Raw genomic sequence first — 24458 nt, 5'->3', positions numbered from 1 at the left:
CATAGGAACTGATCCAGAGTCTATGGAATGTTGGAAAATGACTGTCAATGCATCCGCTATTTCCAAGGCCACCTCCTTAAGTACTCTGGGATGCAGACCATCAGGCCCTGGGGATTTATCGGCTTTCAATCCCATCAATTTCCCCAACACAATTTCCCGACTAATAAGGATTTCCCTCAGTTCCTCCTTCTTACTAGACCCTCTGACCCGTTTTATATCCGGAAGGTTGTTTGTGTCCTCGTTAGTGAATACTGAACCAAAGTACTTGTTCAATTGGTCTGCCATTTCTTTGTTCCCTGTTATGACTTCCCCTGATTCTGACTGCAGGGGACCTATATTTGTCTTTACTAACCTTATTCTCTTTACATATCTATAGAAGCTTTTGCAGTCCATTTTAATGTTCCCTGCAAGCTTCCTCTCGTACTCTATTTTCCCTGCCCTAATCAAACCCTTTGTCCTCCTCTGCTGAGTTCTAAATTTCTCCCAGTCCCCGGGTTCACTGCTATTTATGGCCAATTTGTATGCTACTTCCTTGGCTTTAATACTATCCCTGACATCCCATGATAGCCACGGTTGAGCCATCTTCCCTTTTTAATTTTTACGCCAGATAGGGATATACAATTGTTGTAGTTCATCCATGCGGTCTCTAAATGTCTGCCATTGCCCATCCACTGTCAACCCCTTAAGTATCATTCGCCAATCTATCCTAGCCAATTCACGCCTCATACCTTCAAAGTTACCCTTCTTTAAGTTCTGGACCATGGTCTCTGAATTAACTGTTTCATTCTCCATCCTAATGTAGAATTCCACCATATTATGGTCACTCTTCCCCAAGAGGCCTCGCACAACGAGATTGTTAATTAATCCTCTCTCATTACACAACACCCAGTCTAAGATGGCCTCCCCCCTAGTTGGTTCCTCGACATATTGGCCTAGAAAACCATCCCTTATGCACTGCAGGAAATCCTCCTCCACCGTATTGTTTCCAGTTTGGTTAGCCCAATCTATATGCATATTAAAGTCACCCAAGATAACTGCTGCACCTTTATTGCATGCACCCCTAATTTCCTGTTTGATGCCCTCCCCAACATCACTACTACTGTTTGGAGGTCTGTACACAATTCCCACTTGCCTTTTCTGCCCTTTGGTATTCCGTAGCTCCACCCATACCGATTCCACATCATCCAAGCTGATGTCTTTCCTTACAATTGCATTAATTTCCTATTTAACCAGCAATGTAGTTGGCATCACCCTGGAGCCATGTCTCCGTGATGCCAATCACATCGTATCCATTAACTGCTATCTGCACAGTTAATTCGTCCACCTTATTCCGAATACTCCTTGCATTGAGGCACAGAGCCTTCAGGCTTGCCTTTTGTAACACACTTTGACCCTTTAGAATTTTTCTGTAATGTGGCCCTTCTTGTTTTTTGCCTTGGGTTTCTCTGCCCTCCACTTTTACTCATCTCCTTTCTGTCTTTTGTTTCTGTCTCCATTTTGTTTCCCTCTGTCTCCCTGCATTGGTTCCTATCCCCCTGCCATATTAGTTTAACTCCTCCCCAACAGCACTAGCAAACACTCCCCCTAGGACATTGGTTCTGGTCCTGCCCAGGTGCAGACCGTCCGGTTTGTACTGGTCCCACCTCCCCCAGAACCGGTTCCAATGACCCAGGAATTTGAATCCCTCCCTGCTGCACCACTGCTCAAGCCACGTATTCATCTGAGCTATCCTGCGATTCCTACTCTGACTAGCACATGGCATTGGTAGCAATCCCGAGATTAGTACTTTTGAGGGCCTACTCTTTAATTTAGCTCCTAGCTCCTTAAATTCGTCTCGTCGGACCTCATCCTGTTTTTTACCTATATCGTTGGTACCAATGTGAACCACGACAACTGGCTGTTCACCCTCCCTTTTCAGAATGTCCTGCACCCGTTCCAAGACATCCTTGACCCTTGCACCAGGGAGGCAACATACCACCCTGGAGTCTCGGTTGTGGCCGCAGAAACGCCTATCTATTCCCCTTAAAATTGAATCCCCTATCACTATCGCTCTCCCACTCTTTTTCCTGCCCTCTTGTGCAGCAGAGCCAGCCACGGCGCCATGAACTTGGCTGCAGCTGCCCTCCCCTGATGAGTCATCCCCCTCAACAGTACTCAAAACGGTGTATCTGTTTTGCAGGGGGATGACCGCAGGGGACCCCGGCACTACCTTCCTTGCACTGCTCTTCCTGTTGGTCTTCCATTCCCTATCTGGCTGTGGACCCTTTACCTGCGGTAAGACCAACTCGCTACACTTGCTAATCACGTCATTCTCAGCATCATGGATGCTCCAGAGTGAATCCACCCTCAGTTCCAATTCCACAACGCAGTCCGTCAGGAGCTGGAGGCGGATACACTTCCCGCACACGTAGTCGGAAGGGACACCGGAAGTGTCCCCGAGTTCCCACATAGTACAGGAGGAGCATATCACGTGTCCGAGCTTTCCTGCCATGACTTAACCCTTAGATACACTTAATTTGCCGACAACAATGTTAACAGGTTACTTACTGACTTAAATGTTTGCCATTGCCTATCCACCGTCAACCCTTTAAGTATCATTTGCCAGTCTATTCTAACCAATTCACGTCTCATACCATCAAAGTTACCTTTCCTTAAGTTCAGGACCTTAGTCTCTGAATTAACTGTGTCACTCTCCGTCTTAATAAAGAATTCTACCATATTATGGTCACTCTTCCCCAAGGGGCCTCGCACAAGATTGCTAATGAGTTCTTTCTCATTACATATCACCCAGTCTAGGATGGCCAGCCCTCTTGTTGGATCCGCGACATATTGGTCTCGAAAACCATCCTTAATACATTCCAGGAAATCCTCCTCCATCGTATTGCTACCAGTTTGGTTAGCCCAATGTATATGTAGATTAAAGTCACCCATGATAACTGCTGTACCTTTATATACAGGGCTGCACCTACGTTCTCCCATGACCCACTCCATATGCTTATAGAGGGAATCACAGCTCGCAGGGAGCCACTTGGGTGTTTTATCCAATGTTTATTGAATGTTTCTATTAATGTGCTGTCAAGCATTGAAACCTTTATTTTCAACACTTTGCATTCTTGGACAGATTTGTGTGATCCTTTGGAAGTGCCTTTGTGAGTTGCAGAGAATGGTGAAACAGAATGCTATTCCCTGCAAAGGTGGTAAATGTGAAAGGAATGGCTTGGACATTGTAGGGATTTATTGTGTTGGTGTGGGGCAGTGCCAACCTAGCGCATTATGTGGCAGCCAGGATATACATGGTCAAGTGAAGTAAATCTGCCCATGCTGAGGCCAACTCTGGCCTCCCGGGCAGCAATGTGCTCGGGTGCTAACGCTCCCTATCCTGTGCAGCATCAGTTGATTGCAGAGAAGGTTGTTGTTGTTATTGGTGCTGCTGGTGTGCCTGGTGCTGCTGGTGTTGGGGCTGATCGTGATTCTGAGGACCAAGGTGAAACAGTATAAACGGAACCCATGTTGATGGAATAGACGGCAGGTGAAGTAGAGATGACAGAAGCAAGCTGTCAATGGTGAGATATGCTGTTCCAATGAGGTGACACTGGATACAGAGTTTGCTCCAAACATTTGCAACCTGCATAAAACTCAGTCTGTGTTCCAGATGAGCTTGGAAAGTAAACAGCTGTGAGATGGGAGCTTTTATAGCACATTTCAATCTGTCAAATCTGGCCATGGCCATTCAACTCCCGTCTCAACTTAACAGACGTGGTCCCCGAGCAGCGTGGAACCCTGTGGGCGAGCAGTTAAAAAGAAACGGTAAGGTTAGATGTATTATTAATGATCTGTCAACAAGGCAACAATCAGCTTAATTGGGCCCCCTGCCACTGCATCTTGGGTCTACTCACCGCTGACAGACCCAACATTAGTAAAGGCAGGTGGCAGCGGGTTGACAGCGGGGTCCTGACCCGCTGTCAAAAAAAACTTTCCGACCCAACCCACCACCAATCCCCCCCGCTGACCCCCCCGGAAAACTCTGGCCTTGGAGAGGGACACTGAAGTTCCCCACCCAGAGCACATCAATCCAAGATATGCAGATAAGTGCATGATTTTTACCTGTCGTATAAAAGACAGATAGATATAATTTTTGAATTCATATGCACGCGATTCATACATCGTAATCCTTGTTAACTTTTTGTGAAACAAAGTGATTAATGAGAGAACATTTCCAATTAGAGAAAATACTACAGATAAGCTATTTTTTAAAATTCTGGCATTAAGCAGCGACGGTAATTTGACCCTAATCCCATTCCTTTCACAGGCTAAGTATCATTTGTCCTATATTGGGGGGAGGGGTGGTGGGAAGGGGAATTTCCTCAGGACTTCTCCCACTCTGACACCCCAACTATGGTGAAGGCTCAGTGGGAATCCTATTTGCACACATAAATGTAATTTCTGCCAAAGTTACGGTGGCGGAGTGGGAATTCATCCCCCATGGACTTTGCCCAACTAATTTGATCTCGTGAATGAAATGAACTAACACAAAAAGAAACACCTATGTGAAATTTCTCCCTGATCCCTTGCAAATCTAACATTACAGCCTCAATTATTCAGCCTTAAGTAGTTGTATTCTGCAGGTAAAAACATTCAAAATTTCAGGACCTAACCAACCATCATCTTCTATGTCTATACTTTTCCTTAAACTTCAGTTGCATTCTTAACCATTTACAGCTGTTTTCAGCAATAACATCTTTTAGAATTCATTAATGATTTTAGCACAGAGGTCATGCAATTTTAATATGCAAAATGTTTCAAGTGAAATTGTATCCTTTACATGCATCTATCATTTTGTCAAATCCTTTTCAAGTTCTAAATTTATTACAACATATAGGTTAAATTATACTCATTTTATATTAAAAATTTCGAAGATAATTTTTGATTCCAAAGATCAAAAACACTATGATCTGTACTGATTCATAACCTACCTATTTTATTTCACCACACAAACCAACGATATAGCAGCTGGCCATTTGATGTAACATTGCTTGAAGTCAGTATTTTGAGCAATTTTAATTGTTCAGCGTGAATAATTTGTAGATTTGATGCCTACTTAGGTAAGTTTTTTTTACAATTCAATTGGCTTAATACTTGGAGCAAAATTATCTGTGGAACACTGACTGCTGCAGTTGTTTCTTGTGGAGATCTTTTTAAATTTATAAACCTGATAAGGTGCAGTGCACATTTCAATTGTCATGCTGACTTCCATTTAAATTGTTTGCTTTAAAGCTTAAGATAACATGTTTTTACCTAAGATAACCTAATTTTGTTTTTTTTGCGGTTCAACTACAGTGCAGTGTCTCCTGAATTTGCTCACCAACAATTTTCTTGTGCAATGAAAGATCACCATGCCTGATTCAAATTTTGACTGATTTAGAATAATTTTCAAAGCCACAAGCAGACAAAGGTCTGTCCAGTTTATAAGCTGCAGCACCAAAATCATTGCTGTAAAAACATGATGCAAGATTACAGAGTGACAGGCTTTTGCACTGTGGTTCTACAATGTTTATTAAAAGACTTGCATTTATATAGCACCTTTCACAACCACCGGACGGCTCAAAGCGCTTTACAGCTAATTAATTACTTTTGGCGTGTAGTCACCGTTGTAATGTGGGAAACGCGGCAGCCAATTTGCGTACAGCAACTCCCACAAACAGCAATGTGATAACAAAAACATATTATCTGGTCATTATGTTGATTGAGAGATAAATATTGGCCAGGACACCGGGGATAACTCCCCTCCCACTTATCTGTGAGACAGCTGAATCAAAAAATTGACTTTTTGTACTGAATTACTAAAGTTACTTTCAACTTTATCCCAAAAATTAACAATTGCTTAAACTAAAACCTTTAGCACTCTTATTCTAAAAGCATTGATTAACAATTATCACTTTTGTTCCCACCTGGGGTGCAGTTCCACAGGTGCCCGCAGCTCTCCAATACTTCACCTATGTGCCCAATCTTCATGTGTGAGCAAGACAGTGACTGTGGACAGGGTATTCGACTATGTAGGACATCAGAACTAAGTTTGAAGCCGTCATCGCCTAATGTCCACACATATGGGGGCTGAAAATGCCCCCCACCCCCTCTGGCCACCTGAAAGCAGCGGTCATGGGGCGGCGCGAAATGGCTGCTGACTCTCCATGGAGGGGCCGCCATTTTTTAAAGAGCCCTTCCTCAGGGTTGGAGCGGTGTAGGGGACTGCACCCTCCATTTTCCCACCGCGGCGTGCAAGCACCGTCTCCTTACCAACCGGCAGCGACCCCTTCCCGAAATTGCCCCACTGGAAATATCCCTTTTGTGGAATTGCCCCACGGGAGCGGCACCGCCGCCTTTGTGTCGGTGCACTCTCTGTTGCATGGCGGCATGGCCTCCCTTAAAGGGGAGGGCGCACTGCCGCGGCTGCCATGTTTTTTTTGTCAGCTGACTGTCAGGTTGGTCCAACTATTATGCCCCTGGGTACAGCCGGGCCGGCAACAGGCAGCCTGGCACCCCCTCTTGGATGCCAGGCCGCTGGCCTGGCCTAAACCCTCCCTGGTGGCCCAGTGAACATAACTTAAAAGCACGCAGAGCTCGCAGCAGCCCTCCCCTTTAATTGAAGGGGAGAGACGTTGTGACGCGTTGCCCGGCGCTGATGACTGGTCGAGGCAGCTGACCCACTGCAAGGGCACTTCTGCCCCTCAGCCGCCACGACATCCGCTCCTACACAAAAAAACTTCCAAGTGCCGAATATTGACGGCATCTCCACCGCAAAAACTCAAAAAACAGAGGGTGCACCCCGTTTCGGGCGGGTGGGCAATTTAGGTCCCGTGGACTCTTAAGTAGGAGTCAATATATCCTATCTTTAATCTGGCTGAACCAGACTTTTCGCAACCTTGGTGTCATATTTGACCCCTAGATGAACTTCCGAACATATCGCGCCATCACCAAGACCGTCTATTTCCATCCCCGGAACATCGCTTCAGCTCGTGGCTCGGTGTCAAATTTTGTTTTATAACACTCCTGTGAAGCGCCTGGGGATACTTTACCACATTAAAGATGTTATAAGTTGTTGTTGTTATAAAATATATTTTGCTCATTGTTTAATACTTTTTAAAATTAGGGGCTCAATTTTCCCCAATGCCGTTTTTTGGCGTACTTGAAGAGTTACGTCCGTTTTTTGGGGGCCGAACTACAGCAAAAAAAAATCCAACTTTCCCCGTTTGAATTGTTCATTTTGGCGCTGCCTAGCCTGTCCTTTAACTTTGGAGTGGAGCCTAAGATCTGCGCCAAAAAGATCGGGTTGCCAGGGTAACGAGGGACACACTGCGGGCTGAGGATGGAAAGTGAAACATACAAGACAGTCTGGCCAGCTTACATCAACCTGCACAAGCACCTTGCAGCAGCTTACCAGCATGAAGTTATTAAAGAGTTTATGCCAAAAGTCTATCCCACCCCCCCACCTCCCGATGCCAGGTGCCGCTCCTAACCCAGGCCTCCCCCCTCCTCCCGGTGCCGGTGCCGGTGCCGGGTGCCGCTGCTAACCTAGCTGAAAGGCCTCCCTCCCACCTCCTCCTGGAGCCGCTGCTGCTCCTAACCCTGGCCGAAAGGCCGTCCTCCTCCTGGTGCTGCTGCTAACCCTGGCTGAAAGGCCTCCCTCCTCCCGGCCATTCCTAACCCTGGCCGAAAGGCCGTCCTCCTCCTGGTGCTGCTGCTAACCCTGGCTGAAAGGCCTCCCTCCTCCCGGCCATTCCTAACCCTGGCTGAAAGGCCTTCCCACCTCTCTCCTGTCCCTCCCTCTCTCCCGCTGCTGTCCCGGCTGTGGAACTGGATCTTCTGCACTGATTCCCTTACCTGTGCTGATTTTGTTAACTGCCCAGAAGGTTTTTCCAGAGCGGTCACATACGCCGTCCTAAGAAAAATTGGAGTAAATTGGAGTTGGCCAAACTTGCTTAAATGGACAGAATTGGCGCGGGTGGCAGGTTACACTCCCAATGAGATTTTAAAAAATTGTAGCCGAAAAAAAATCCGACCCAAGTGAATTACTCTAGCGCAGAAACTTTGGGGGAACTTGGAGATTATAATTTACTCCAAAAAAAACGGTGCACGCCAAAAAAACGGCACAGATAATTGGGGAAAATTGAGCCGATAAATTCTAAATTACAGAAAATAATCTTTCCGTAACAGTGTTAGAAAATAATCGATTGCCATTTCTGCTGTCCTTAAAATTATGCTGCTCAAAACTATCATACAGCACACCTTAAAAAGAATTACTACCTACAAAACTGATACGTTAAGGGATAATGTAAAACCACGGAACATTTCTAGATCAACAGCATGATCTGAATAAAATCTAAAAATATGTAGCTCAAAAGCTATCATGTAATAATGTGTTTCATGCTGATAATAAATGCAAGCTTCATTCAGCTTGTGCAGCAACTCATTGAATTTTTTTTTCATGTTTGATTAAACTTCACCCAAGGTCAGTAAACCTCCTACAAAGGATACTACTGCATTTCATGAGTAAATTTATATCACAATAGTACCATTGTAGGTGCAGCATAACTGCATATAAGGTTTTAGATCAGTACAGCTTGAGAGGATTGTGAACGGGCAGTGCCAGGTGATACTGTCTGCTTCTCACCGCACTCAAACAGGGAAAAACAAAACAGTGTACAAGCATTTTCACAGGTTCTGCTTGCAGATATCTGAAACTCTGACATTTTTAACGTTTGTAGAGACCCGGCTGTTATAGCTTTAAGGGCAGTTTAGCAAACTATTTAGCTATTTTTAAACTTAAATTTTGCATGGAATGTAGTTGTACTGCTCCAGCGAGAAGCTAAAACATTGTGAAACTACCTCCTTGACGTGATCTCACGTTCACCACCAGATCCTGAACTTGCCAGTTCGACCATAGTTATATTGTACACCTTCTATCACCTAAACACTTCAGTCATATGGGCCTGACTTTGGTGCTTACCAATGGTCCGCCGAGTTCCGGTGGTATCGCAGCGGTCTGTCGTTTTTCACCATCGGCAGACCACCAAGACGCAAGGCCTCAACTTTGGTCATCTTCTTTTCGGCGGTCTGCCAATGTTGTGCAAGCGTTGCGCAGCGGGCAGTCTCACAGAATGGAGTCGAGCCAGAGAAAGGCTTCCCTCGATCGACGGTATAGTGGCGCAGTGCGCACGCGCAAATTTTTTTCCCCTCCAAACTTGTATTTAGCCCTGATTTCGGGGATCAAGGATCACCTGCACATGCGCAGAGAGTGGCAGTGAGGAGAGACAGTGAGAGGGAACAGTGAGGCACTCGAAGGCTGCTGCTGCACTCCAAAAAGCCTTCTTTGTTTTAAACTGACTATTTAAAGCCACTTACTCCAACTTCAGTGTTCTCCTCCAAATGGTGCTGCTTCTCTCTGGTGTTCCCGATTTCTCCCCATTTTTAAAAAAACAAAATAACCTCCAGAAATCCTTCTTTCTCTCCAAAAAGCCTTCTTTCCTTTTATTCTGTGAATATAACTGCAGTGCTCTGCTCCAATGCTCCTGCTTATCTCCAAATACTGCTGCTTCTCCCGATGTCCAAATGAACGCACTGCGTACTATCGCCCACCTTACGAAGCATAAAAGCCCATTTTCCAGAACGGTATGCTTCAGGGTGATACGTCGGCAGTAAGTGACCAATGTTGGAGATTTCGGCGATATGTCGGGTCTTCAGTGTCGGTGGACGGCGCACATACCGCTCGGCGGTATGTCAGTCACCGAAGTCACGCCGGCCGGTATGTCGGTGGTATGCAGCTGTTTTTCCATGAAACTTCCAATTCTCGGCTGTATGCGGGCGTTAGTGGGCGATATGTCCACCAAAGTCAGGCCGAGAGAATTGTCCTAACATAGTACTTACTGCAGTAGTGAAAAATGTGCTTAATAATGTCTCTAAGAGTGTGATGATTCTAAACTAAGTACAGACAAAATTCTTCATCATTAATTACACAATCATCAGTCACAAAACTGACGACCTAGGACAGGTTAAAAAGACCAAATAAATGTAATCTGAAGTTAAACTTACATCAATCAAGTTTTCTTTGATCTTTTCAATTTCTCCAGGTGAGTCCTCTTTAGTTCGATGGATGTCAGCCCACAATGTTCCCATGATCCGTCGCAATTGCTCAATATCCCACACCCTAAGTACACAAATCCCAAATCTGCATTAATGTTTTATTCTGCCCATTTTATGTACGAAAGTTACTAGAATTTATCTGTCCAGTAAGACATTTTGCAATATCCAATAAAGTTAATATGGTTTACCTTTAAAAATCCTTAGAAATACATGAGTAAAAGATCAATAGAAAGATAGACACGTTTCATTTAGATGAATGCTATGTTTTTACATTGATTCAAGAGATAGAAAATACTTACAAATATGATTTAATTTTAATTGTCCTGTAATAATATTAACAAGCAAAGTGAAAACGAACGTTTAAGATTCTATATGCTTTGAGAATAAAAACTTGAATTTCAAGAAATAACCTCAGAAGTAACTTAGACAAAGACTGAAACAGACAATGAACAAAAAGTAGGGAAGTGATCACTTTAGACTAGTTATATAAACAGTATCAATATCTGCTTCAAGATAACTGTGGTTTCAGTTGATCAAGGTGAAATTTTAGTTTTCCTGTATTTTCAAGAAATCAGTTACTAAGAGCTTACTACAAATAGTTTTCTCTCAATTCTGACCTGCTCAATAGACTTTTAGGGCTAGACTTTCCACTTTAGTGCAGATTGCCCAAAAATGGGCGTTATTTCCAGTATGGTGATAAATATGGGTTTTGAGATCGCCGGATTATCGCTTATTTTCTAAACCCTAACTTTCTATTTTTTAAAATGGGTGTTACCGCGAGCAATCTGAAATGGGCGTTAGCGTAAATTTTTTTTGACCTTTTGCGTAAGGTTTAGCCATCCATAGCAACGCCATGGCAGCAGTTGTTTCCCGCGTTTCCAGAGGTCAGGGGTTATCATTACATGCGCAGAAGAGAGAGAGAGAGGGAGCAGCGAGGGACTGAAAACGAGTGTGGGTGTGGTGTGTGCTTGTTTGGCTGTTTTGGGAGACAGGAGGGAAATTCACCAGCAGCAAAAAGCCTACTGAGCACAAAGAACGTAGTTGGAACTGAATTTTTAAATCGAAAAAATATTTAAAATGCAAGGGATGGAGGCAGCGACATAGCACGCTGTGGAGACTGACGCTGGTGAAAGCAGTGAGCTAGGAGAGGGACAATTGGGAGAACGAAAAAGCACGAGGAGGTTCTCGGATGAGGCAAATGCCTCCCTCATGCAGGCGGTCGAGTCATGCCGGGGTCAATTGACCCAGGGATGGTGTGGGAAGCCCACCCCAAAGGTCTACCAGAAAATATGAGCCGACATAACCGAGGTGGCCTCATCGGCAACCAACGAGGTGCGTGAGGGCAACCAGTGCCGCAAGGGCTGGAACGACCTCGCGGATCCGTCATAGTAAGTATTACATTTATTTACATGTACTTATATATTTATATAATTTGATTTGCAAGTGTAGTGAGTGATTAAAATCAGATGTGATGTCTTGCACTTATGACGGGAATGTTGTACTCAAAGCCTGCTTTCACAGTGTACATCTTTAGGTAAAGAATGATAAATTTCATCATAATCATGATTACATCTGTCGGTTATGTGTTGTATCAATCTCTGTGACAGTACCTAGCAACGATATCACGCAATGATCTCATGCCATGTCGTGCTGTTGGTACCTTTTACAGAAGAAGCTTTCGAAGAATAGGGCCGAGCAGAGGCGAACAGGTGGTGGGCCACCAATCATCATCGACCTCACCGACATTGAGGAGCGGGTGTTGGCACTAGTGGGGAGCCACCCACGATCGGCCACGCATGCAGAATCTGATGTGATGCCACGTGACTAAAGTATGCACCATTGCGTGATGTAAATTCAATAGATGCCACACCCACTCCGATCCAGCCAATAATATGATAGATGAATCATAAAAGTGTTCTCTAAATAATGATGGCTTCATGAGAATCATTGCAATGCAGAATTTGGTGTTGGTCATGAAATGTGATGATCTTGATAGCGGTGGTGCTTTTGTTGTGCATATGCTGTGTGTAGCACTGGAATCACCTTGTGACCCTAGCACCTCCTTCTCCTCTAATAACCTCATTTATATTTTGCAGTTCAGTCAGCAGCGTGGCCCCATGCAAGAACACTGAGCCCAGAAGGTAGGAGCGCGGGGATGGACTCGTCGGACGATGCTCCATCTGGTGCTGAGGAGCCCCAATTCTCGCCCGTTGATCTGTTGTATCCCTTCTCAACAGATGACCGTGCCGACTTTGAGGAGCCTGCATCGCCAAGCTCCATAATCCATTCAACATCGATGACATCTAGTGCTCCTGCGGCCATTCCCATCTCCACCGTGGAGCTACCGGGCCCAAGCACCTTGCCACAGGGCACCCCAGGTGTCTCCAGGATGGCGCCGACCAAGCGGAGGTTGGTTCGACGCGGCAGGTCTGCTCCACGAGCAGCAGATCTAAGCGGGGACATGGTACACTTGTTCAGGAGGTGTGTTGACAAAGGTCAGCAGATCCTCCAGACAATGGGGGGCATATCTCACCAGCTGGCTAGCATGTCCACCACCATGACAGAGTATGTGCCATGGATGGCGGAGGCCCTGGAGCTGATAGCCAGGAACACTGGTGGCAGAGGCCTCTAAGTGGTCCTGGAGCACGGCACTGCACCCCAAGGTGCCGCACCCCCATTGCCAACGTCACGAGAACCAGGAAGTACATCCTGCTTCTGGCTCGGAGCACATTCCCACCTCTGGACCGTCCTCTCCCGTATCTGTCCAAGCAGTTGTTCTGCCGTCATACCCCCCAATGAAGCAGCGCTTCAGGAGCTCCTCGGCCAGGCGGCTTGGAGTCAGGAGGGGAAGGGGAAGGGGTAGATGTAAATGTGATAGATTTGTTGTGGGGTGGGGTGGGGTGGGGTGTTTATTAACAGTTATAATTATGATTTCACACAAATGTTCGGATTAAATGTTGTTTATTTAACATTACCTTGTTGCGCATTGTCTCAGATAGCTGCACCATTACACACTGGTGATTTCTCAGCATGAAAGGGTATAATTAAACTTAACTTGAATCAACTTAAACTTTTAACTGTCACCAAGGTGATGCACACCACTGATGTATGAGCGGCACATCCAGCAGTGTTGCAGCTTTGGAAATAACAACAACGTTCTCTCAAGCAAAGCGCTCATTTATGAGCTGCTGACGTAAGAGTCTTGCAGCTGTGTAGCCACCACGGGCCCTTTCCTGCGGTCTAAAGGGGGGCGGGGGCATGGTTTCAGCATCAGCCTGATTGTCTGGCACATGGTCAGCGTCCACCTCTTCGTCCTCCTCTTCCTCTCTCTCCTGAGGTGGACCGGCAGTCCCTTCTGGCAATTCTTGTCCCCTCCTGATAGGCAAGTTGTACAGCATGGAGCACACAACCACGAATTGAGCTACCTGCTCAGAGTGGTATTGGACCTCGCCTCCTGAGTGGTCCAGGCATCTAAAGCACTGCTTAAGCACGCCAATGGTTTTCTCGACGATATTGCGTGCAGCTCTGTGGCTCTCGTATTGCTTCTCGGCTTCGGTGTGGGTGTCACGCAGGGGGATCAGAGGCCATATCCTTTGTTATCAAGCATCCAGCAGTGACCTTGTGACTGACTGGTAAACATGTCAGATACACGCTCTCACGCAGGATGGGAGCATCATGGATGCTGCCCGGAAATTTGGCATTCACTGCCATAATTATTTGCTGGTGGCCAACAACGAGTTGCACATTCAGGAAGTGGAATCACTTTCGGTTCTGAAAAACCTCTGCATCCTGAAAAGATGCCCGCATCGTGATGTGCGTACTGTCTATTGCTCCCTGCACCTTGGGGAAGTTAGCTATTCGGTAGAATCCTAAAGCCCTCCCAGTCTGCGCCTCCTTGGTCATAGGGAAGCTGAAAAGGTCCATCCTGCATGCATAAAGGGCTTCAGTGACCTGTCGAATGCAGCAATGTGTGGCATGCTGAGATATAGCACAAATGTCGCCAGCTGAGGCCTGAAAGAAACTCGACACGTGGAACAAAAATACCGCGGTGACCTTGACCTCAACGGGCAGTGCGGTCCTGATGGTGCTGGCAGGCTGCAGATCTCCCCTGATGAGCTGGCATATCTCAGTGATAACCTCTTTGTGGAAGCGCAGTCTCCTAAGGCAGGTGTTATCGGACAAGTTGAGGTAAGACCGCTTCTGCCTGTAAGTGTGGGGGCTGTAAGGTCTCGTCCTCCTCATCAGTCTGGCACGTCTTAGATTGAGCACATAATGCTGTCGAATGTACCTTCTGCCATCTCTAGTCTGCGTAATCACCAAGACAGGCTGAGAAATGACAGGCCGCATTCCAATAAGTATCAATTTCACACCTATTGTTCGCAAACAATAAATGTCCCCACTAAGACATATAAACTAAATTCCATTGGTCCACAGTATGATAAGACGTTTGTTCAGATGTTCACATCACCTTAAAAGAATTCCAGAGTACATCCAAACTCTCCCGATGTTGAAGCAGCCTTTTAAATGAAGCGGCCTGCAATTTAGAAAATGGCGTCCATACTGCTGTGATTAGTTCAGGTGAGAGCAACTTTTTCACAGCTGTTTTCTCGGCGAGATGTGCGCGAGGTGGCGAAAGTAACGCTCGACGATTTTCTGGGCATTAGTTTTGGCAAATGTTATCTTTACGACAAAAAAAAGTGGGCTGGCGGTATTATTAAATCTCATTAATTACATGCCGAAAGTAACGCTGGGTGATATTATGGGCATTGATTTTGCCCATTCTGATCTTTCCACCCAAAAAAAGTGGGTGGGCGGTATTATTTTTTATCGGCGTTAAGTTCATGCCGAAAGTAACGCTCGCCGATAAGTGCCCGAGAAATGGCCGTTAGTTTCCATTTTGTGGCTAAATGGCCGATGTATGGGCGTTATACCTCATTTCAGCGTTAAAATGGACATTAAGTGGGCGGTAATGCATGCAAAAATAATGGAAAGTCTAGCCCTTAGAGTGTTAAATAAATTGCACAAGCTTTATTTTTACAAAAGTGGTGGAAAAGCAGAGCTATTTTAATGCTTAAGAACTCGTTCCATGTTGCTAAAATTAAGCTTGTATAAATAATCCAGAAAGAATCTCATGAAATACAAAGAAACAAGAAGAACATGTGTTAGGTATTATTAGGTAGGTGTACTAACCTTATTCAGTAAAGAAATTACCAAGTTTCAACAACTTAAATATACTTCACAAATATCAAGGGTTAATGAAAGTATTATTCCCCATTTACATTAATAATGTATTAAGATAAGGAACATTTGGAGAGAATTTAACTTCTCTTAAAGGAAGCAAGCCATTATAATCTAAATTCAGTAATATTAAAGTAGAAATGTAAGAAATGCTGCAAATGACAGATATGGATATATACTGTCTATAATGTTTTGTTCGATTAATGTGATGATGAGAGTTAGAGTTTGAGTAAAATAAAATTATGTCTCCAAAAGTATTTCCTAGTGTCAGGAATATCAATAAGATAGACTTTAAACTGGCTACAAAACAGAAACAGGGATAGGAGTTAAAGGTAGTTACTCAGACTGGCAAAAGGTGGGAAGTGTTGTTCCACAAGCATTAGTGCTGGGACTGCTGTTGTTCACAATTTATATAAACGATTTGGGCTCGAGAATCAGAAAATCAAAATTTTAAATTTTGTGGATGACACCAAATTGGGGAATATAGTTAATACAGAGGAGAACTGGGACAAAATACAGGAAGACATTAATAAACTTGCAGAATGGAGATATAATTGGCAAATTAACTTCAATATAGATAAGTGTGAGGTAGGAAGAATAAGGAGGCCACATACTCCTTGGATCTGGGGGTACAGATACACAAATAACTAAATGTAGCAACGCAGGTTAATAAGGTCATAAAAAAGCACTGGGGTTCATTTCTAGAGGGATAGAATTAAAAAGCAGAGAAGTTATGTTAAACTTGTAATAGAGCCTTGGTTAGACCACTCTTGGAGTACCGTGAATAGTCCTGGTCTCCAGATTATATAAAGAACAGAGAGGCACTAGAGAAGGTGCAAAAACAATTACTAGGATGATACCAGAACTGAGAGGTTATACCTTTCAGGAAAGGTTGAACAGGAAAAAATACTGAGAAGTGACTAATAGAAGTCTTTCAGGTTTTGAAAGGGTTTGATAGGGTAGATGTAAAGAAGATGTTTCTACTGGTGGGGGAGACCAGAACTAGGGGCCATAATTATAAGATAGTCACTAATAAATCCAATAGGAAATTCAGGATAATAATCTTCACCCAGAGAGTGATTAGAATGTGGAATGCTTGACCACAAGGACCAATTCAGGCAACCAACAAAGATGCATTTAAGGGGAAGCAGGACAAACACATGAGGAAGAAAGGGGTGGAAGGATATGTTGGAAATACTCAGCAAGTCAGACAGCATCAGTTCTGATGAAAGATCATGATGTGTCCTTACTATACAGTATAAATGCACACGAGGCCCATACTTGAGAGAAGGTCGCTCTGTGACCAGTAATCTTTATTCAGCAGCACTGAAGTGATGAAGGTGGGTGGGGCTTCCCCTTTTATACCTGAAAGTCCAGGTTAGGGGTGTCTCCCACAAGTTCACCACCTAGTGGTCAATGTTCTCACGGTGTACAACTTAGGTCAGTTTATACATGGGTTACAATGACAGTTAATACATGACATCACCTCCCCCCCAAAGTCTTATTGGGATCACAGGTTGAGTCTCTCTGGTGGTTTACGCTCCCTTGTAGAGCGCCTGAGTTGGGGCTCTGGTTGTTGGGCGCTGGCCTGAGTGTCTGCTGTTTGCGGTGCCTCAGGCCTGTCCGGACTGCCCACAGTGACTGGGCTCTCCTCCACTTGGTTCCGGTGTTCGATCACCTGTGGTGGAGTGAACTCTACATCGTGTTTTTCCTCTGCTTCTTCTATGGGGTTGCTGAACCTCCTTTTTGTTTGATCCAGATGTTTGTGGCAGATTTGTCCATTGGTAAGTTTAACTACCAGAATCCTATTCCCCTCTTTGGCAATCACAGTGCCTGCGAGCCATTTGGGTCCTGCAGCGTAGTTGAGGACAAAGACAGGGTCATTGACATCAATACATCGCGCCCTCGCATTCCCATCATGGTAGTCACATTGTGACTGGCGCCTGCTCTCAACAATTTCTTTCATGGTGGGGAGTATAAGGGATAAACTGGTTTTGAGCGTCCTTTTCATTAGCAGCTCTGCGGGTGGAACCCCTGTGAGTGAGTGTGGTCGGGATCTATTGGCCAACAGGAGGAGTGATAAGCGGCTGGGTGTTTACCTCCACACCTCCAACATGAGCCGTTGTTGGAAACAAAAGGCACATTACCAGTCGATCGTCTCTGTAACTGTCCTTAAGCGCACCATTGACAGATGTTGATGGCCCCATTACTGGCCGCATTGTCCCTTGTGATGGCATGAATCGCCGTTCAGCTAGCCATTGTCTCTGTTGAATTCCTCCTCTGGGTTTGACCACATGCTCGGGCATGTCCGATTACCCCTGTCTGCCTGGAGAACTGTGTGCCGCATTAACAATGTTGACTCCCTGTTCATTTGCTGCATTTAAACCAAGATTTTTGTCAATCATCATTCTGGTCTCTTCCTCCCCTGAGATAAATGTCTGGGCCATCAAAGCCGCCGTTTCCAGGGTCAAGTCTTTGGTCTCAATCAGTTTCCTGAAAACCCCAGCGTGCCCAATGCCCTCAATAAAAAAGTCTCGCAGCATCTCCGCTCTGCATGCATCTGGGAACTTACATAGGCTCGCCAGTTGCCGGAGGTCTGCCACGAAGTCTGGAATGCTTTGCCCTTCTCACCGCCGGTGCGTGTAAAACCGGTGTCTCGCCATGTGCATGCTGCTCGCCGGTTTAAAGTGTTCCACGATCAACTTACTGAGCTCTTCAAAAGTCTTGTCCGCCGTCTTCTCTGGCGCTAGAAGTTCCTTCATCAGGGAGTACATCCTAGATCCACAAACCCGTCAGGAGATCAGCCATGCATTTGTCAGCCAAATCCTGTCCCAACCATTCCTTAGTGACGAAACTTTGCTGTAGTCTCAATAAAATCATCCCAATCATCACCAACACAGTACCTCTCGTCTGTGCTGCTAGTGGCCATACTCACGTGGTTTAAATCCCAGTTTCTCGTCGCCAATGATATGTCCTTACTATACAGTATAAATGCACACGAGGCCCATACTTGAGAGAAGGTCACTCTGTAACCAGTAACCTTTATTCACCAGCACTGAAGTGATGAAGGTGGGTGGAGCTTCCCCTTTTATACCTGAAAGTCCAGGTTAGGAGTGTCTCCCACAAGTTCACCACCTAGTGGTCAATGTTCTCACGGTGTACAACTTAGGTCAGTTTATACATGGGTTACAATGACAGTGGAATACATGACAGGTCATTGACCTGAAACATTAACTCTGTTTCTCTCTCCACAGATGCTGCTTGACAACCTGCTGAGTATTTCCAGCATTTTCTGCTTTTGTTTCAGATTTCCAGCATCTGCAGTTGTAGAAGGATATATTGATGGGGTTAGATGAAGGTGGGTATGAAGCATAAACACTGGCATGGACTCGTTGGCCGATTGGCCTGTTTCTGGGTGTACTATGTAGTACTATACAACTGAATTACATTAATAGTGGCTGCTGCTGACAACTTGCATTTTAACCTTGAAATCTTGTGTGTTTAAATGATAGCCATAGTTTTATGTTTGTTCTCTCTTTCTCTCTAGTTAATAACTTGAAGCAGAAGTTTATAACATTTATTGAGATATACAGATTTTTAAAATCCCATTTTACAAGATTATCAATACAAATCTAGTCTGGTTACCTGTCGTGGAATTCTTTTTTCATCTTAGCATTTGACTCAGCATTTTTTTGTTGTATTGTTGCAGCCTATTGGGCAAAATTGTATTGAAAAGGTTTAGTCCTCATTGATCAAGGCATGTTTTAGTTTTCTTCTAAATCAACTTGTAAATAACCTTGGATGCCCTTTTCAATCAACTTTCTCACTAATATTTTTATTCCTCTTCTTTAAGTATTTATCTGGAAGGTAGCCAGACAATTTGGTCCTCTATCGATTACAGCCTGCAACTCGCAACTTGGAGGTATGTGAAAGAGGTCAAGGATTATTCTCTATCCATCTTTCCATATTTCCAGAAGCTAGGAAGAGGGATTCACAGGAAAGAAACCACACCGTAATAGTAAACATTCAACATTCAATGGATAACCACTTACTAGACTCTCTTTTACTTTGACTGCTAAAATTCAAAATGTTTCTCTTACCCAATTATGAGTGAAGACTAAAAACAGAAAAGACCTTCACCCGAACAAGCTAGTTCCAATGAGTATCTATAGCCATCTTTGTTCTTACCAATTCCATTCATAAACAGAAATTAATCCAGTTCTTTTTTTAGAAAAGGAATTATTTATTATCGAACAGTTTTTGCTAAGTTTCTATTCATTACATCTACTCTGGAGAAAAAAAATCCAATCATCTCAAGTTTTGTTGAGGTGTTTTGGTTTTCTATACACGTTCTCTAATCATAGTCCAAATTAAACAACCACTGTATCCAGCTGGGTGGCTTGCCATTAAGATCACGGGCCTTGATATTCTTTAGAAAGCTCATATTTAAGTACTGGAAGCAGTTCAAAGAAAAGCCACAAGTGCTAGACATCTGAGTTCGAAGGAAAGACAAACTTTTCAGACTTGAAAGGACACATCTGAGAGTTGACCTTGTAGAGGTATATAAAAGCAGTAAATTATATGGAAACGGTAAATCTGGAAAATTACTTTAAATTAAATTGCAAAAGTAGAACAAGTTCAAACCAGTAAAAGGCAAAATGAGAACAGGTATTCGGAAGTTATTTGCACAAAGACTGATAAACACAGGGCGTGGACTTCTGTATAGAATAATGAGAAATGAAAATCCTGGAATAATTTAGAAATCAATTGGATGCTGCAATCGTGGGAACTTTAGGATAATTTTGGATGCATGAACGAAGATGGATCAAATGACCTTCGTCATTCATAATCATTTTGTGATCTTATGTGAGAGATTTTCCTATGTCAGTATTCAGGCGCACTAGATCCTAGGTACAACAAATATTGGAAAATTTTACAGCTTATCTGTAAAAGAACCTGTTCAATTTTCATTCATGTAATTAATGGAAGGCAAATTGAACCATACCTGTAATGGTATGTGCTCCGTCCGTCTAATTTTCCAGTATTCACAATGCCCAGACAATCTAGTGTGCCTGGGAACAGATCCAGGGAAATGTTCCCTTATAATTCATATCTCATATCTCATTCCTTTTTTGCATAGCCAGGGTATGATTCACTATCTACCAACCCATTGTCAACACTGAATACAATATCTAACATAGAGTAAATAAGAACAGTTTCCACTGGTAGGAGGGCCGGTAACCAACGTTCCCTCTAATTTTTTTTCCCTACATGGGCCCTTCAGCAGCCTGTGTGGGACCTTGCGATCGGTGCGCAGCTGCACAGCTTGGGGGAACACTGCCAGTAAACAAAGGACACAAATTTAAGATAACTGGCAAAAAGAGGAGCGATGAGGAGAAATACTTTTTACGCAGACTTGTGGTCTCCTCCACAAGTGAAACATTTTCTCTACATCTACCTTCATAATTTTAAAGACCTTTATTAGATCATTCCTCAGTCTTCTCCTATCTAGAGAAAAGAACCCCAGCCTATTCAGCCTTTCCAGCTAATTATACCCTCTCAGTTCTGATATCATCCTTGTGAATCTTTTTTGCACCTTCCCCAGCATCTCTATATCCTTTTTGTAATATGGAGACCACAACTATGCATGGTACTCCAAATGTGGTCTAACCAAGGTTTGATGCATGTTTAATATAACTTCTCTGCTTTTCTGTTTTATCCCACTAGAATTGAACTCCAGTGCTTAGTTTGCTTTTTTAATGGCCTTATTATCCTGCATCACTACTTTTAGTGATTTGTGTATCTGTACCCCTAGATTCCTTTGCTCCTCTACCCCTTTTAAACTTTTAGGGGTTGAAATTCATTACTGCCATTTTTGAGGCAGTGTCACCGGCTGAGAGAAATTTTTAACAGCATGCATTAGGCGCGGACCCCAAATGTGAAATTCAGTTTTGCCATCTAAAGAGTGGATAGCAACGTAAAATCATGGTTTTGCACACTTACCTGGAGGCGGCTACGTAGCGCTAAGTGGACTGTTAAGCGTGGGCTCAACATCCGGGCATTGGGCAGTACTTGGAGCTGCGCCACAGACATAGTGGCGCCACCTGGATTCCATTGAGGTATTGATTGGGGGCCTCACTGCCTCGTGGGTATATTCGCTTCCTACGCACGCACTCAGAAGGTGAGCATGGCAGATCCAGCAGCAGCAGCTCGTCAGCGTGCCCATCGGTTCTCGGATGCCGCAGTGGATGCACTCCTTGCTGCCCTGGAGAAGCGTTGGCAGGTGGCGAGGTCAGAGGCTGGGAAGAGACCCCAACCCCCAGGCATACCGAAGGATCTGGAGGGAAATAGCAGAACAAGTGTCTGCGAGTGACACGGTGACAAGGACAGCAATGCAATGCAGAAAAAAGTGGAATGACTGGACGCGGATGGTGAGGGCGAGTACCTTTCATTTCAAACTTCAACATGCTATGCTCTGACCTCAATGTGCACCCTCTAAATATAGTGTCTCGGAATCCATGCTCTACATGGGTGAGGCCACAGTCAAGGTTCCTATTTGCAGCATCACCCACTACAAGGGCCTGCATGCGCTGTTAAGCTTGCTACTCGGCTCTGCAGACCGACCCCTCATGTTGTTAACTCCTCAGTCTTCATATGCGTGTCGAAGATGGTAGCCTCCCCTTTACTGTTAGATCCTGGCCACCTAATTCAAGCATTGCCACAGCAAGTCCACACCGCGAATGGTAGTTACATTGAGCGGTGAAGACTGTCAAGAGTTAAATGGACTAAATATCGAGCTGTGAAGCCTCTCAGAGTAGCATGTACTAAGTATGTAAGGCACTTGGGACACACTGATAGAAGGCCTCTAACTCCAACTTTTTCTTTAATGTTACAGTCGAAGCTCGCACACAACCGGTGGGAGCAAATACGGACAGGTGGAGGGAAGTCAGACCTCCAAGTACTCACTCCATTGGAGGAACTGATAGCTACCATGATTGGCGTTCATGTTGGTGCGATGGCGGTGGGTGCAGCCGACCCCCCTTGGGACAGTGACGGTATGTTGAGTTCCTTTGCAGAAAACTGCAGGACACTTGGCCCTCACACCATTATCGTGCAGCTCTTTCGATGAGACTGGCATTCACGAATGTTTTTCAACACTCCTGGCCCCTTCCCCTGTAGGTAACCGCTCTTCTGTGTTTGTGCTTTCGGATGATCAACCAGATCCACCGGGGCCTTCTCGGGCGCCTTCCATGGGTGCAGATGGTGGCGAGGTCGATGAGGAGGAGCAAGCGGAAACACCTTGTTCGATCTCGCAGGAGGGTACATGGTCTGAGAGCAGGGCCAGCAGTGCTGTTGACGAAAGGGTGGTCGGAGGAGAAGAAGGTAGATGATGCTCTGGGACCCAGTGGCCTCCAGCAATGTCACAGGGGAGGGGAAGACCGGGGTCCATCTCCCCAGAGGGTGAGTGCGCACCTGAGTGATGCTTAGCAGCACTCTGACGATGAACCCAATCTAGAGGTTATCGCAAGACAATCCCTGCAGTTGCACAGTGATCTGCTGGGTGCAATAGCAAGGGTGCCACAGAGTCTTGATGCACTAGCTATGAGGATGGAGGAGTCCGCCTCAACTGTTGCTCATACCTCTCGGCAACCCATCGAGCCCATCCTTGGTAGATACCAATGAATGCTGGATGCAAACAGTGACCCTGGGGTCCCAGACATGGTGGCACGGGCTATGGCTGACGTTGTAATGGCCATTGAGCATCAGGCTGCTGATGCTATTATAGGCCTAAATACTCAAATGTCTTCAGTGCGTGGTGTTCTGAGTCAGCTCTCTGGTGTGCTGCAGTCGCAGTCACTTTTGATGCAGAGACAATTAGATTGATAAGACACACTGACTACTGCCATCCTGTCTGGGGCCCCATCAGTTCAACGGGGACCTAACCTTGCTGAACCAGGGCAGCAATCTGACCTCACCCAGATAGATGCAGATGATGATGCTCTGCTCCAGAGGAATAGCAGCCTGTTGGGCCAGTTGGAACGTGATGTTGTTTCTCAGCACAACATCATTCCACCTTCACAGTTGCCGATCTCTGCAACCCATCCACAACAGAGTGCTGCCGCCCATGCTGAAGTTATGCAGTCCGAAGCCGGGTCTTCCAGGGCCCGAGCTGGTTGGAAACGTCCTGCTAGGTCATCATGTGTGGCTGCGGCTCCAAGTCAGCAACCGACTACCAGCCTTGCTGAAGGCCCTGAGACCCCATTGAGGAAGAGCAGTAGGCACGGGAAAGCACTCTTCAAGACAAAGTAAAAATCTGTGGGAAGGCGGCCACATATGCTGACATTGTTAAGATATGAGCTTTTATAACTAGTTGCACTTGTATGATCCATCAAACACTTGCTTGATAGTCAACAGAGATGGGTAGCTTGTTCCAATATGAGCTCGTGTAAGTTTTTGCACTTGAATGAATGATGAAACAATTGTTTGGTAGTCGCCAGAGATGGCTACCTTGTTAGAAAATGAACTGATGTCAATAGTTGCACTTGGATGTCTCTGAAAATGTTTGAAGGGGTTTTGTGGGTATGTTGATGTGTTGGGGATGAAGTTGTTGTCTTGCACATGATTTATGTTTGCAATAAGGCAAGTTTTGATTGTTCACCTGATTATGCAGTGATTATTAAAGATGGAAGGCTGCAGGGTGGGTAGCGATGTGTTTAATTGATGCCCAGGTGTACAAGCTGGGCCATTCGGCACGTCAGGAGGCTGGAAAAGTCGTGGCACAGTGCTCTCCCACAGGATGAAGGCGACGTGGCAGCTGCCAGGATATCAGGCATTGACAGCGAGGATCATCTGCCTGTGATCGCAGAACAGCTGTACGTTGAGGATTCTGAAATACCTCTCCATTGAGAGGTGGAGCCCTCTATGCCACATGCTTACAATCAATGGCTCCCTGAACCCTGGAGAAGCCCACAATCCTGGCAAAGCCACGAGTCCGCTCATCCTGGTCTTCCCTGGACATGCTGAACTTGATGTAATCCATTAATTTGCTGTAGAGAGCTTCGGTCACCTGGCGAATGCAGCAA

At 45.1% G+C, this 24458-nt stretch overlaps 1 protein-coding gene across 1 annotated transcript in view; it reads right to left on the bottom strand.

Moving 5' to 3' along the window:
- LOC139225857 (coiled-coil domain-containing protein 154-like) overlaps positions 1-24458 on the bottom strand; it is a 194915-nt gene that overhangs the window by 26631 nt on the left and 143826 nt on the right. The window contains exons 11-12 of the mRNA XM_070856711.1: positions 19021-19085; positions 10087-10201 (exon numbers count right to left, since the gene is read on the bottom strand). Of these exons, the coding sequence (XP_070712812.1) occupies positions 10087-10201; positions 19021-19085 (180 nt within the window). The remainder of the gene's footprint in view (positions 1-10086; positions 10202-19020; positions 19086-24458) is intronic.

This window comes from Pristiophorus japonicus, chromosome 15 (genome assembly GCF_044704955.1).
Source record: "Pristiophorus japonicus isolate sPriJap1 chromosome 15, sPriJap1.hap1, whole genome shotgun sequence".
In the NCBI taxonomy this organism is placed as follows: Eukaryota; Metazoa; Chordata; class Chondrichthyes; family Pristiophoridae; genus Pristiophorus; species Pristiophorus japonicus.
Note: the sequence above shows the minus strand (reverse complement) of the source record. Positions and strands in the feature narration are given on the sequence as shown.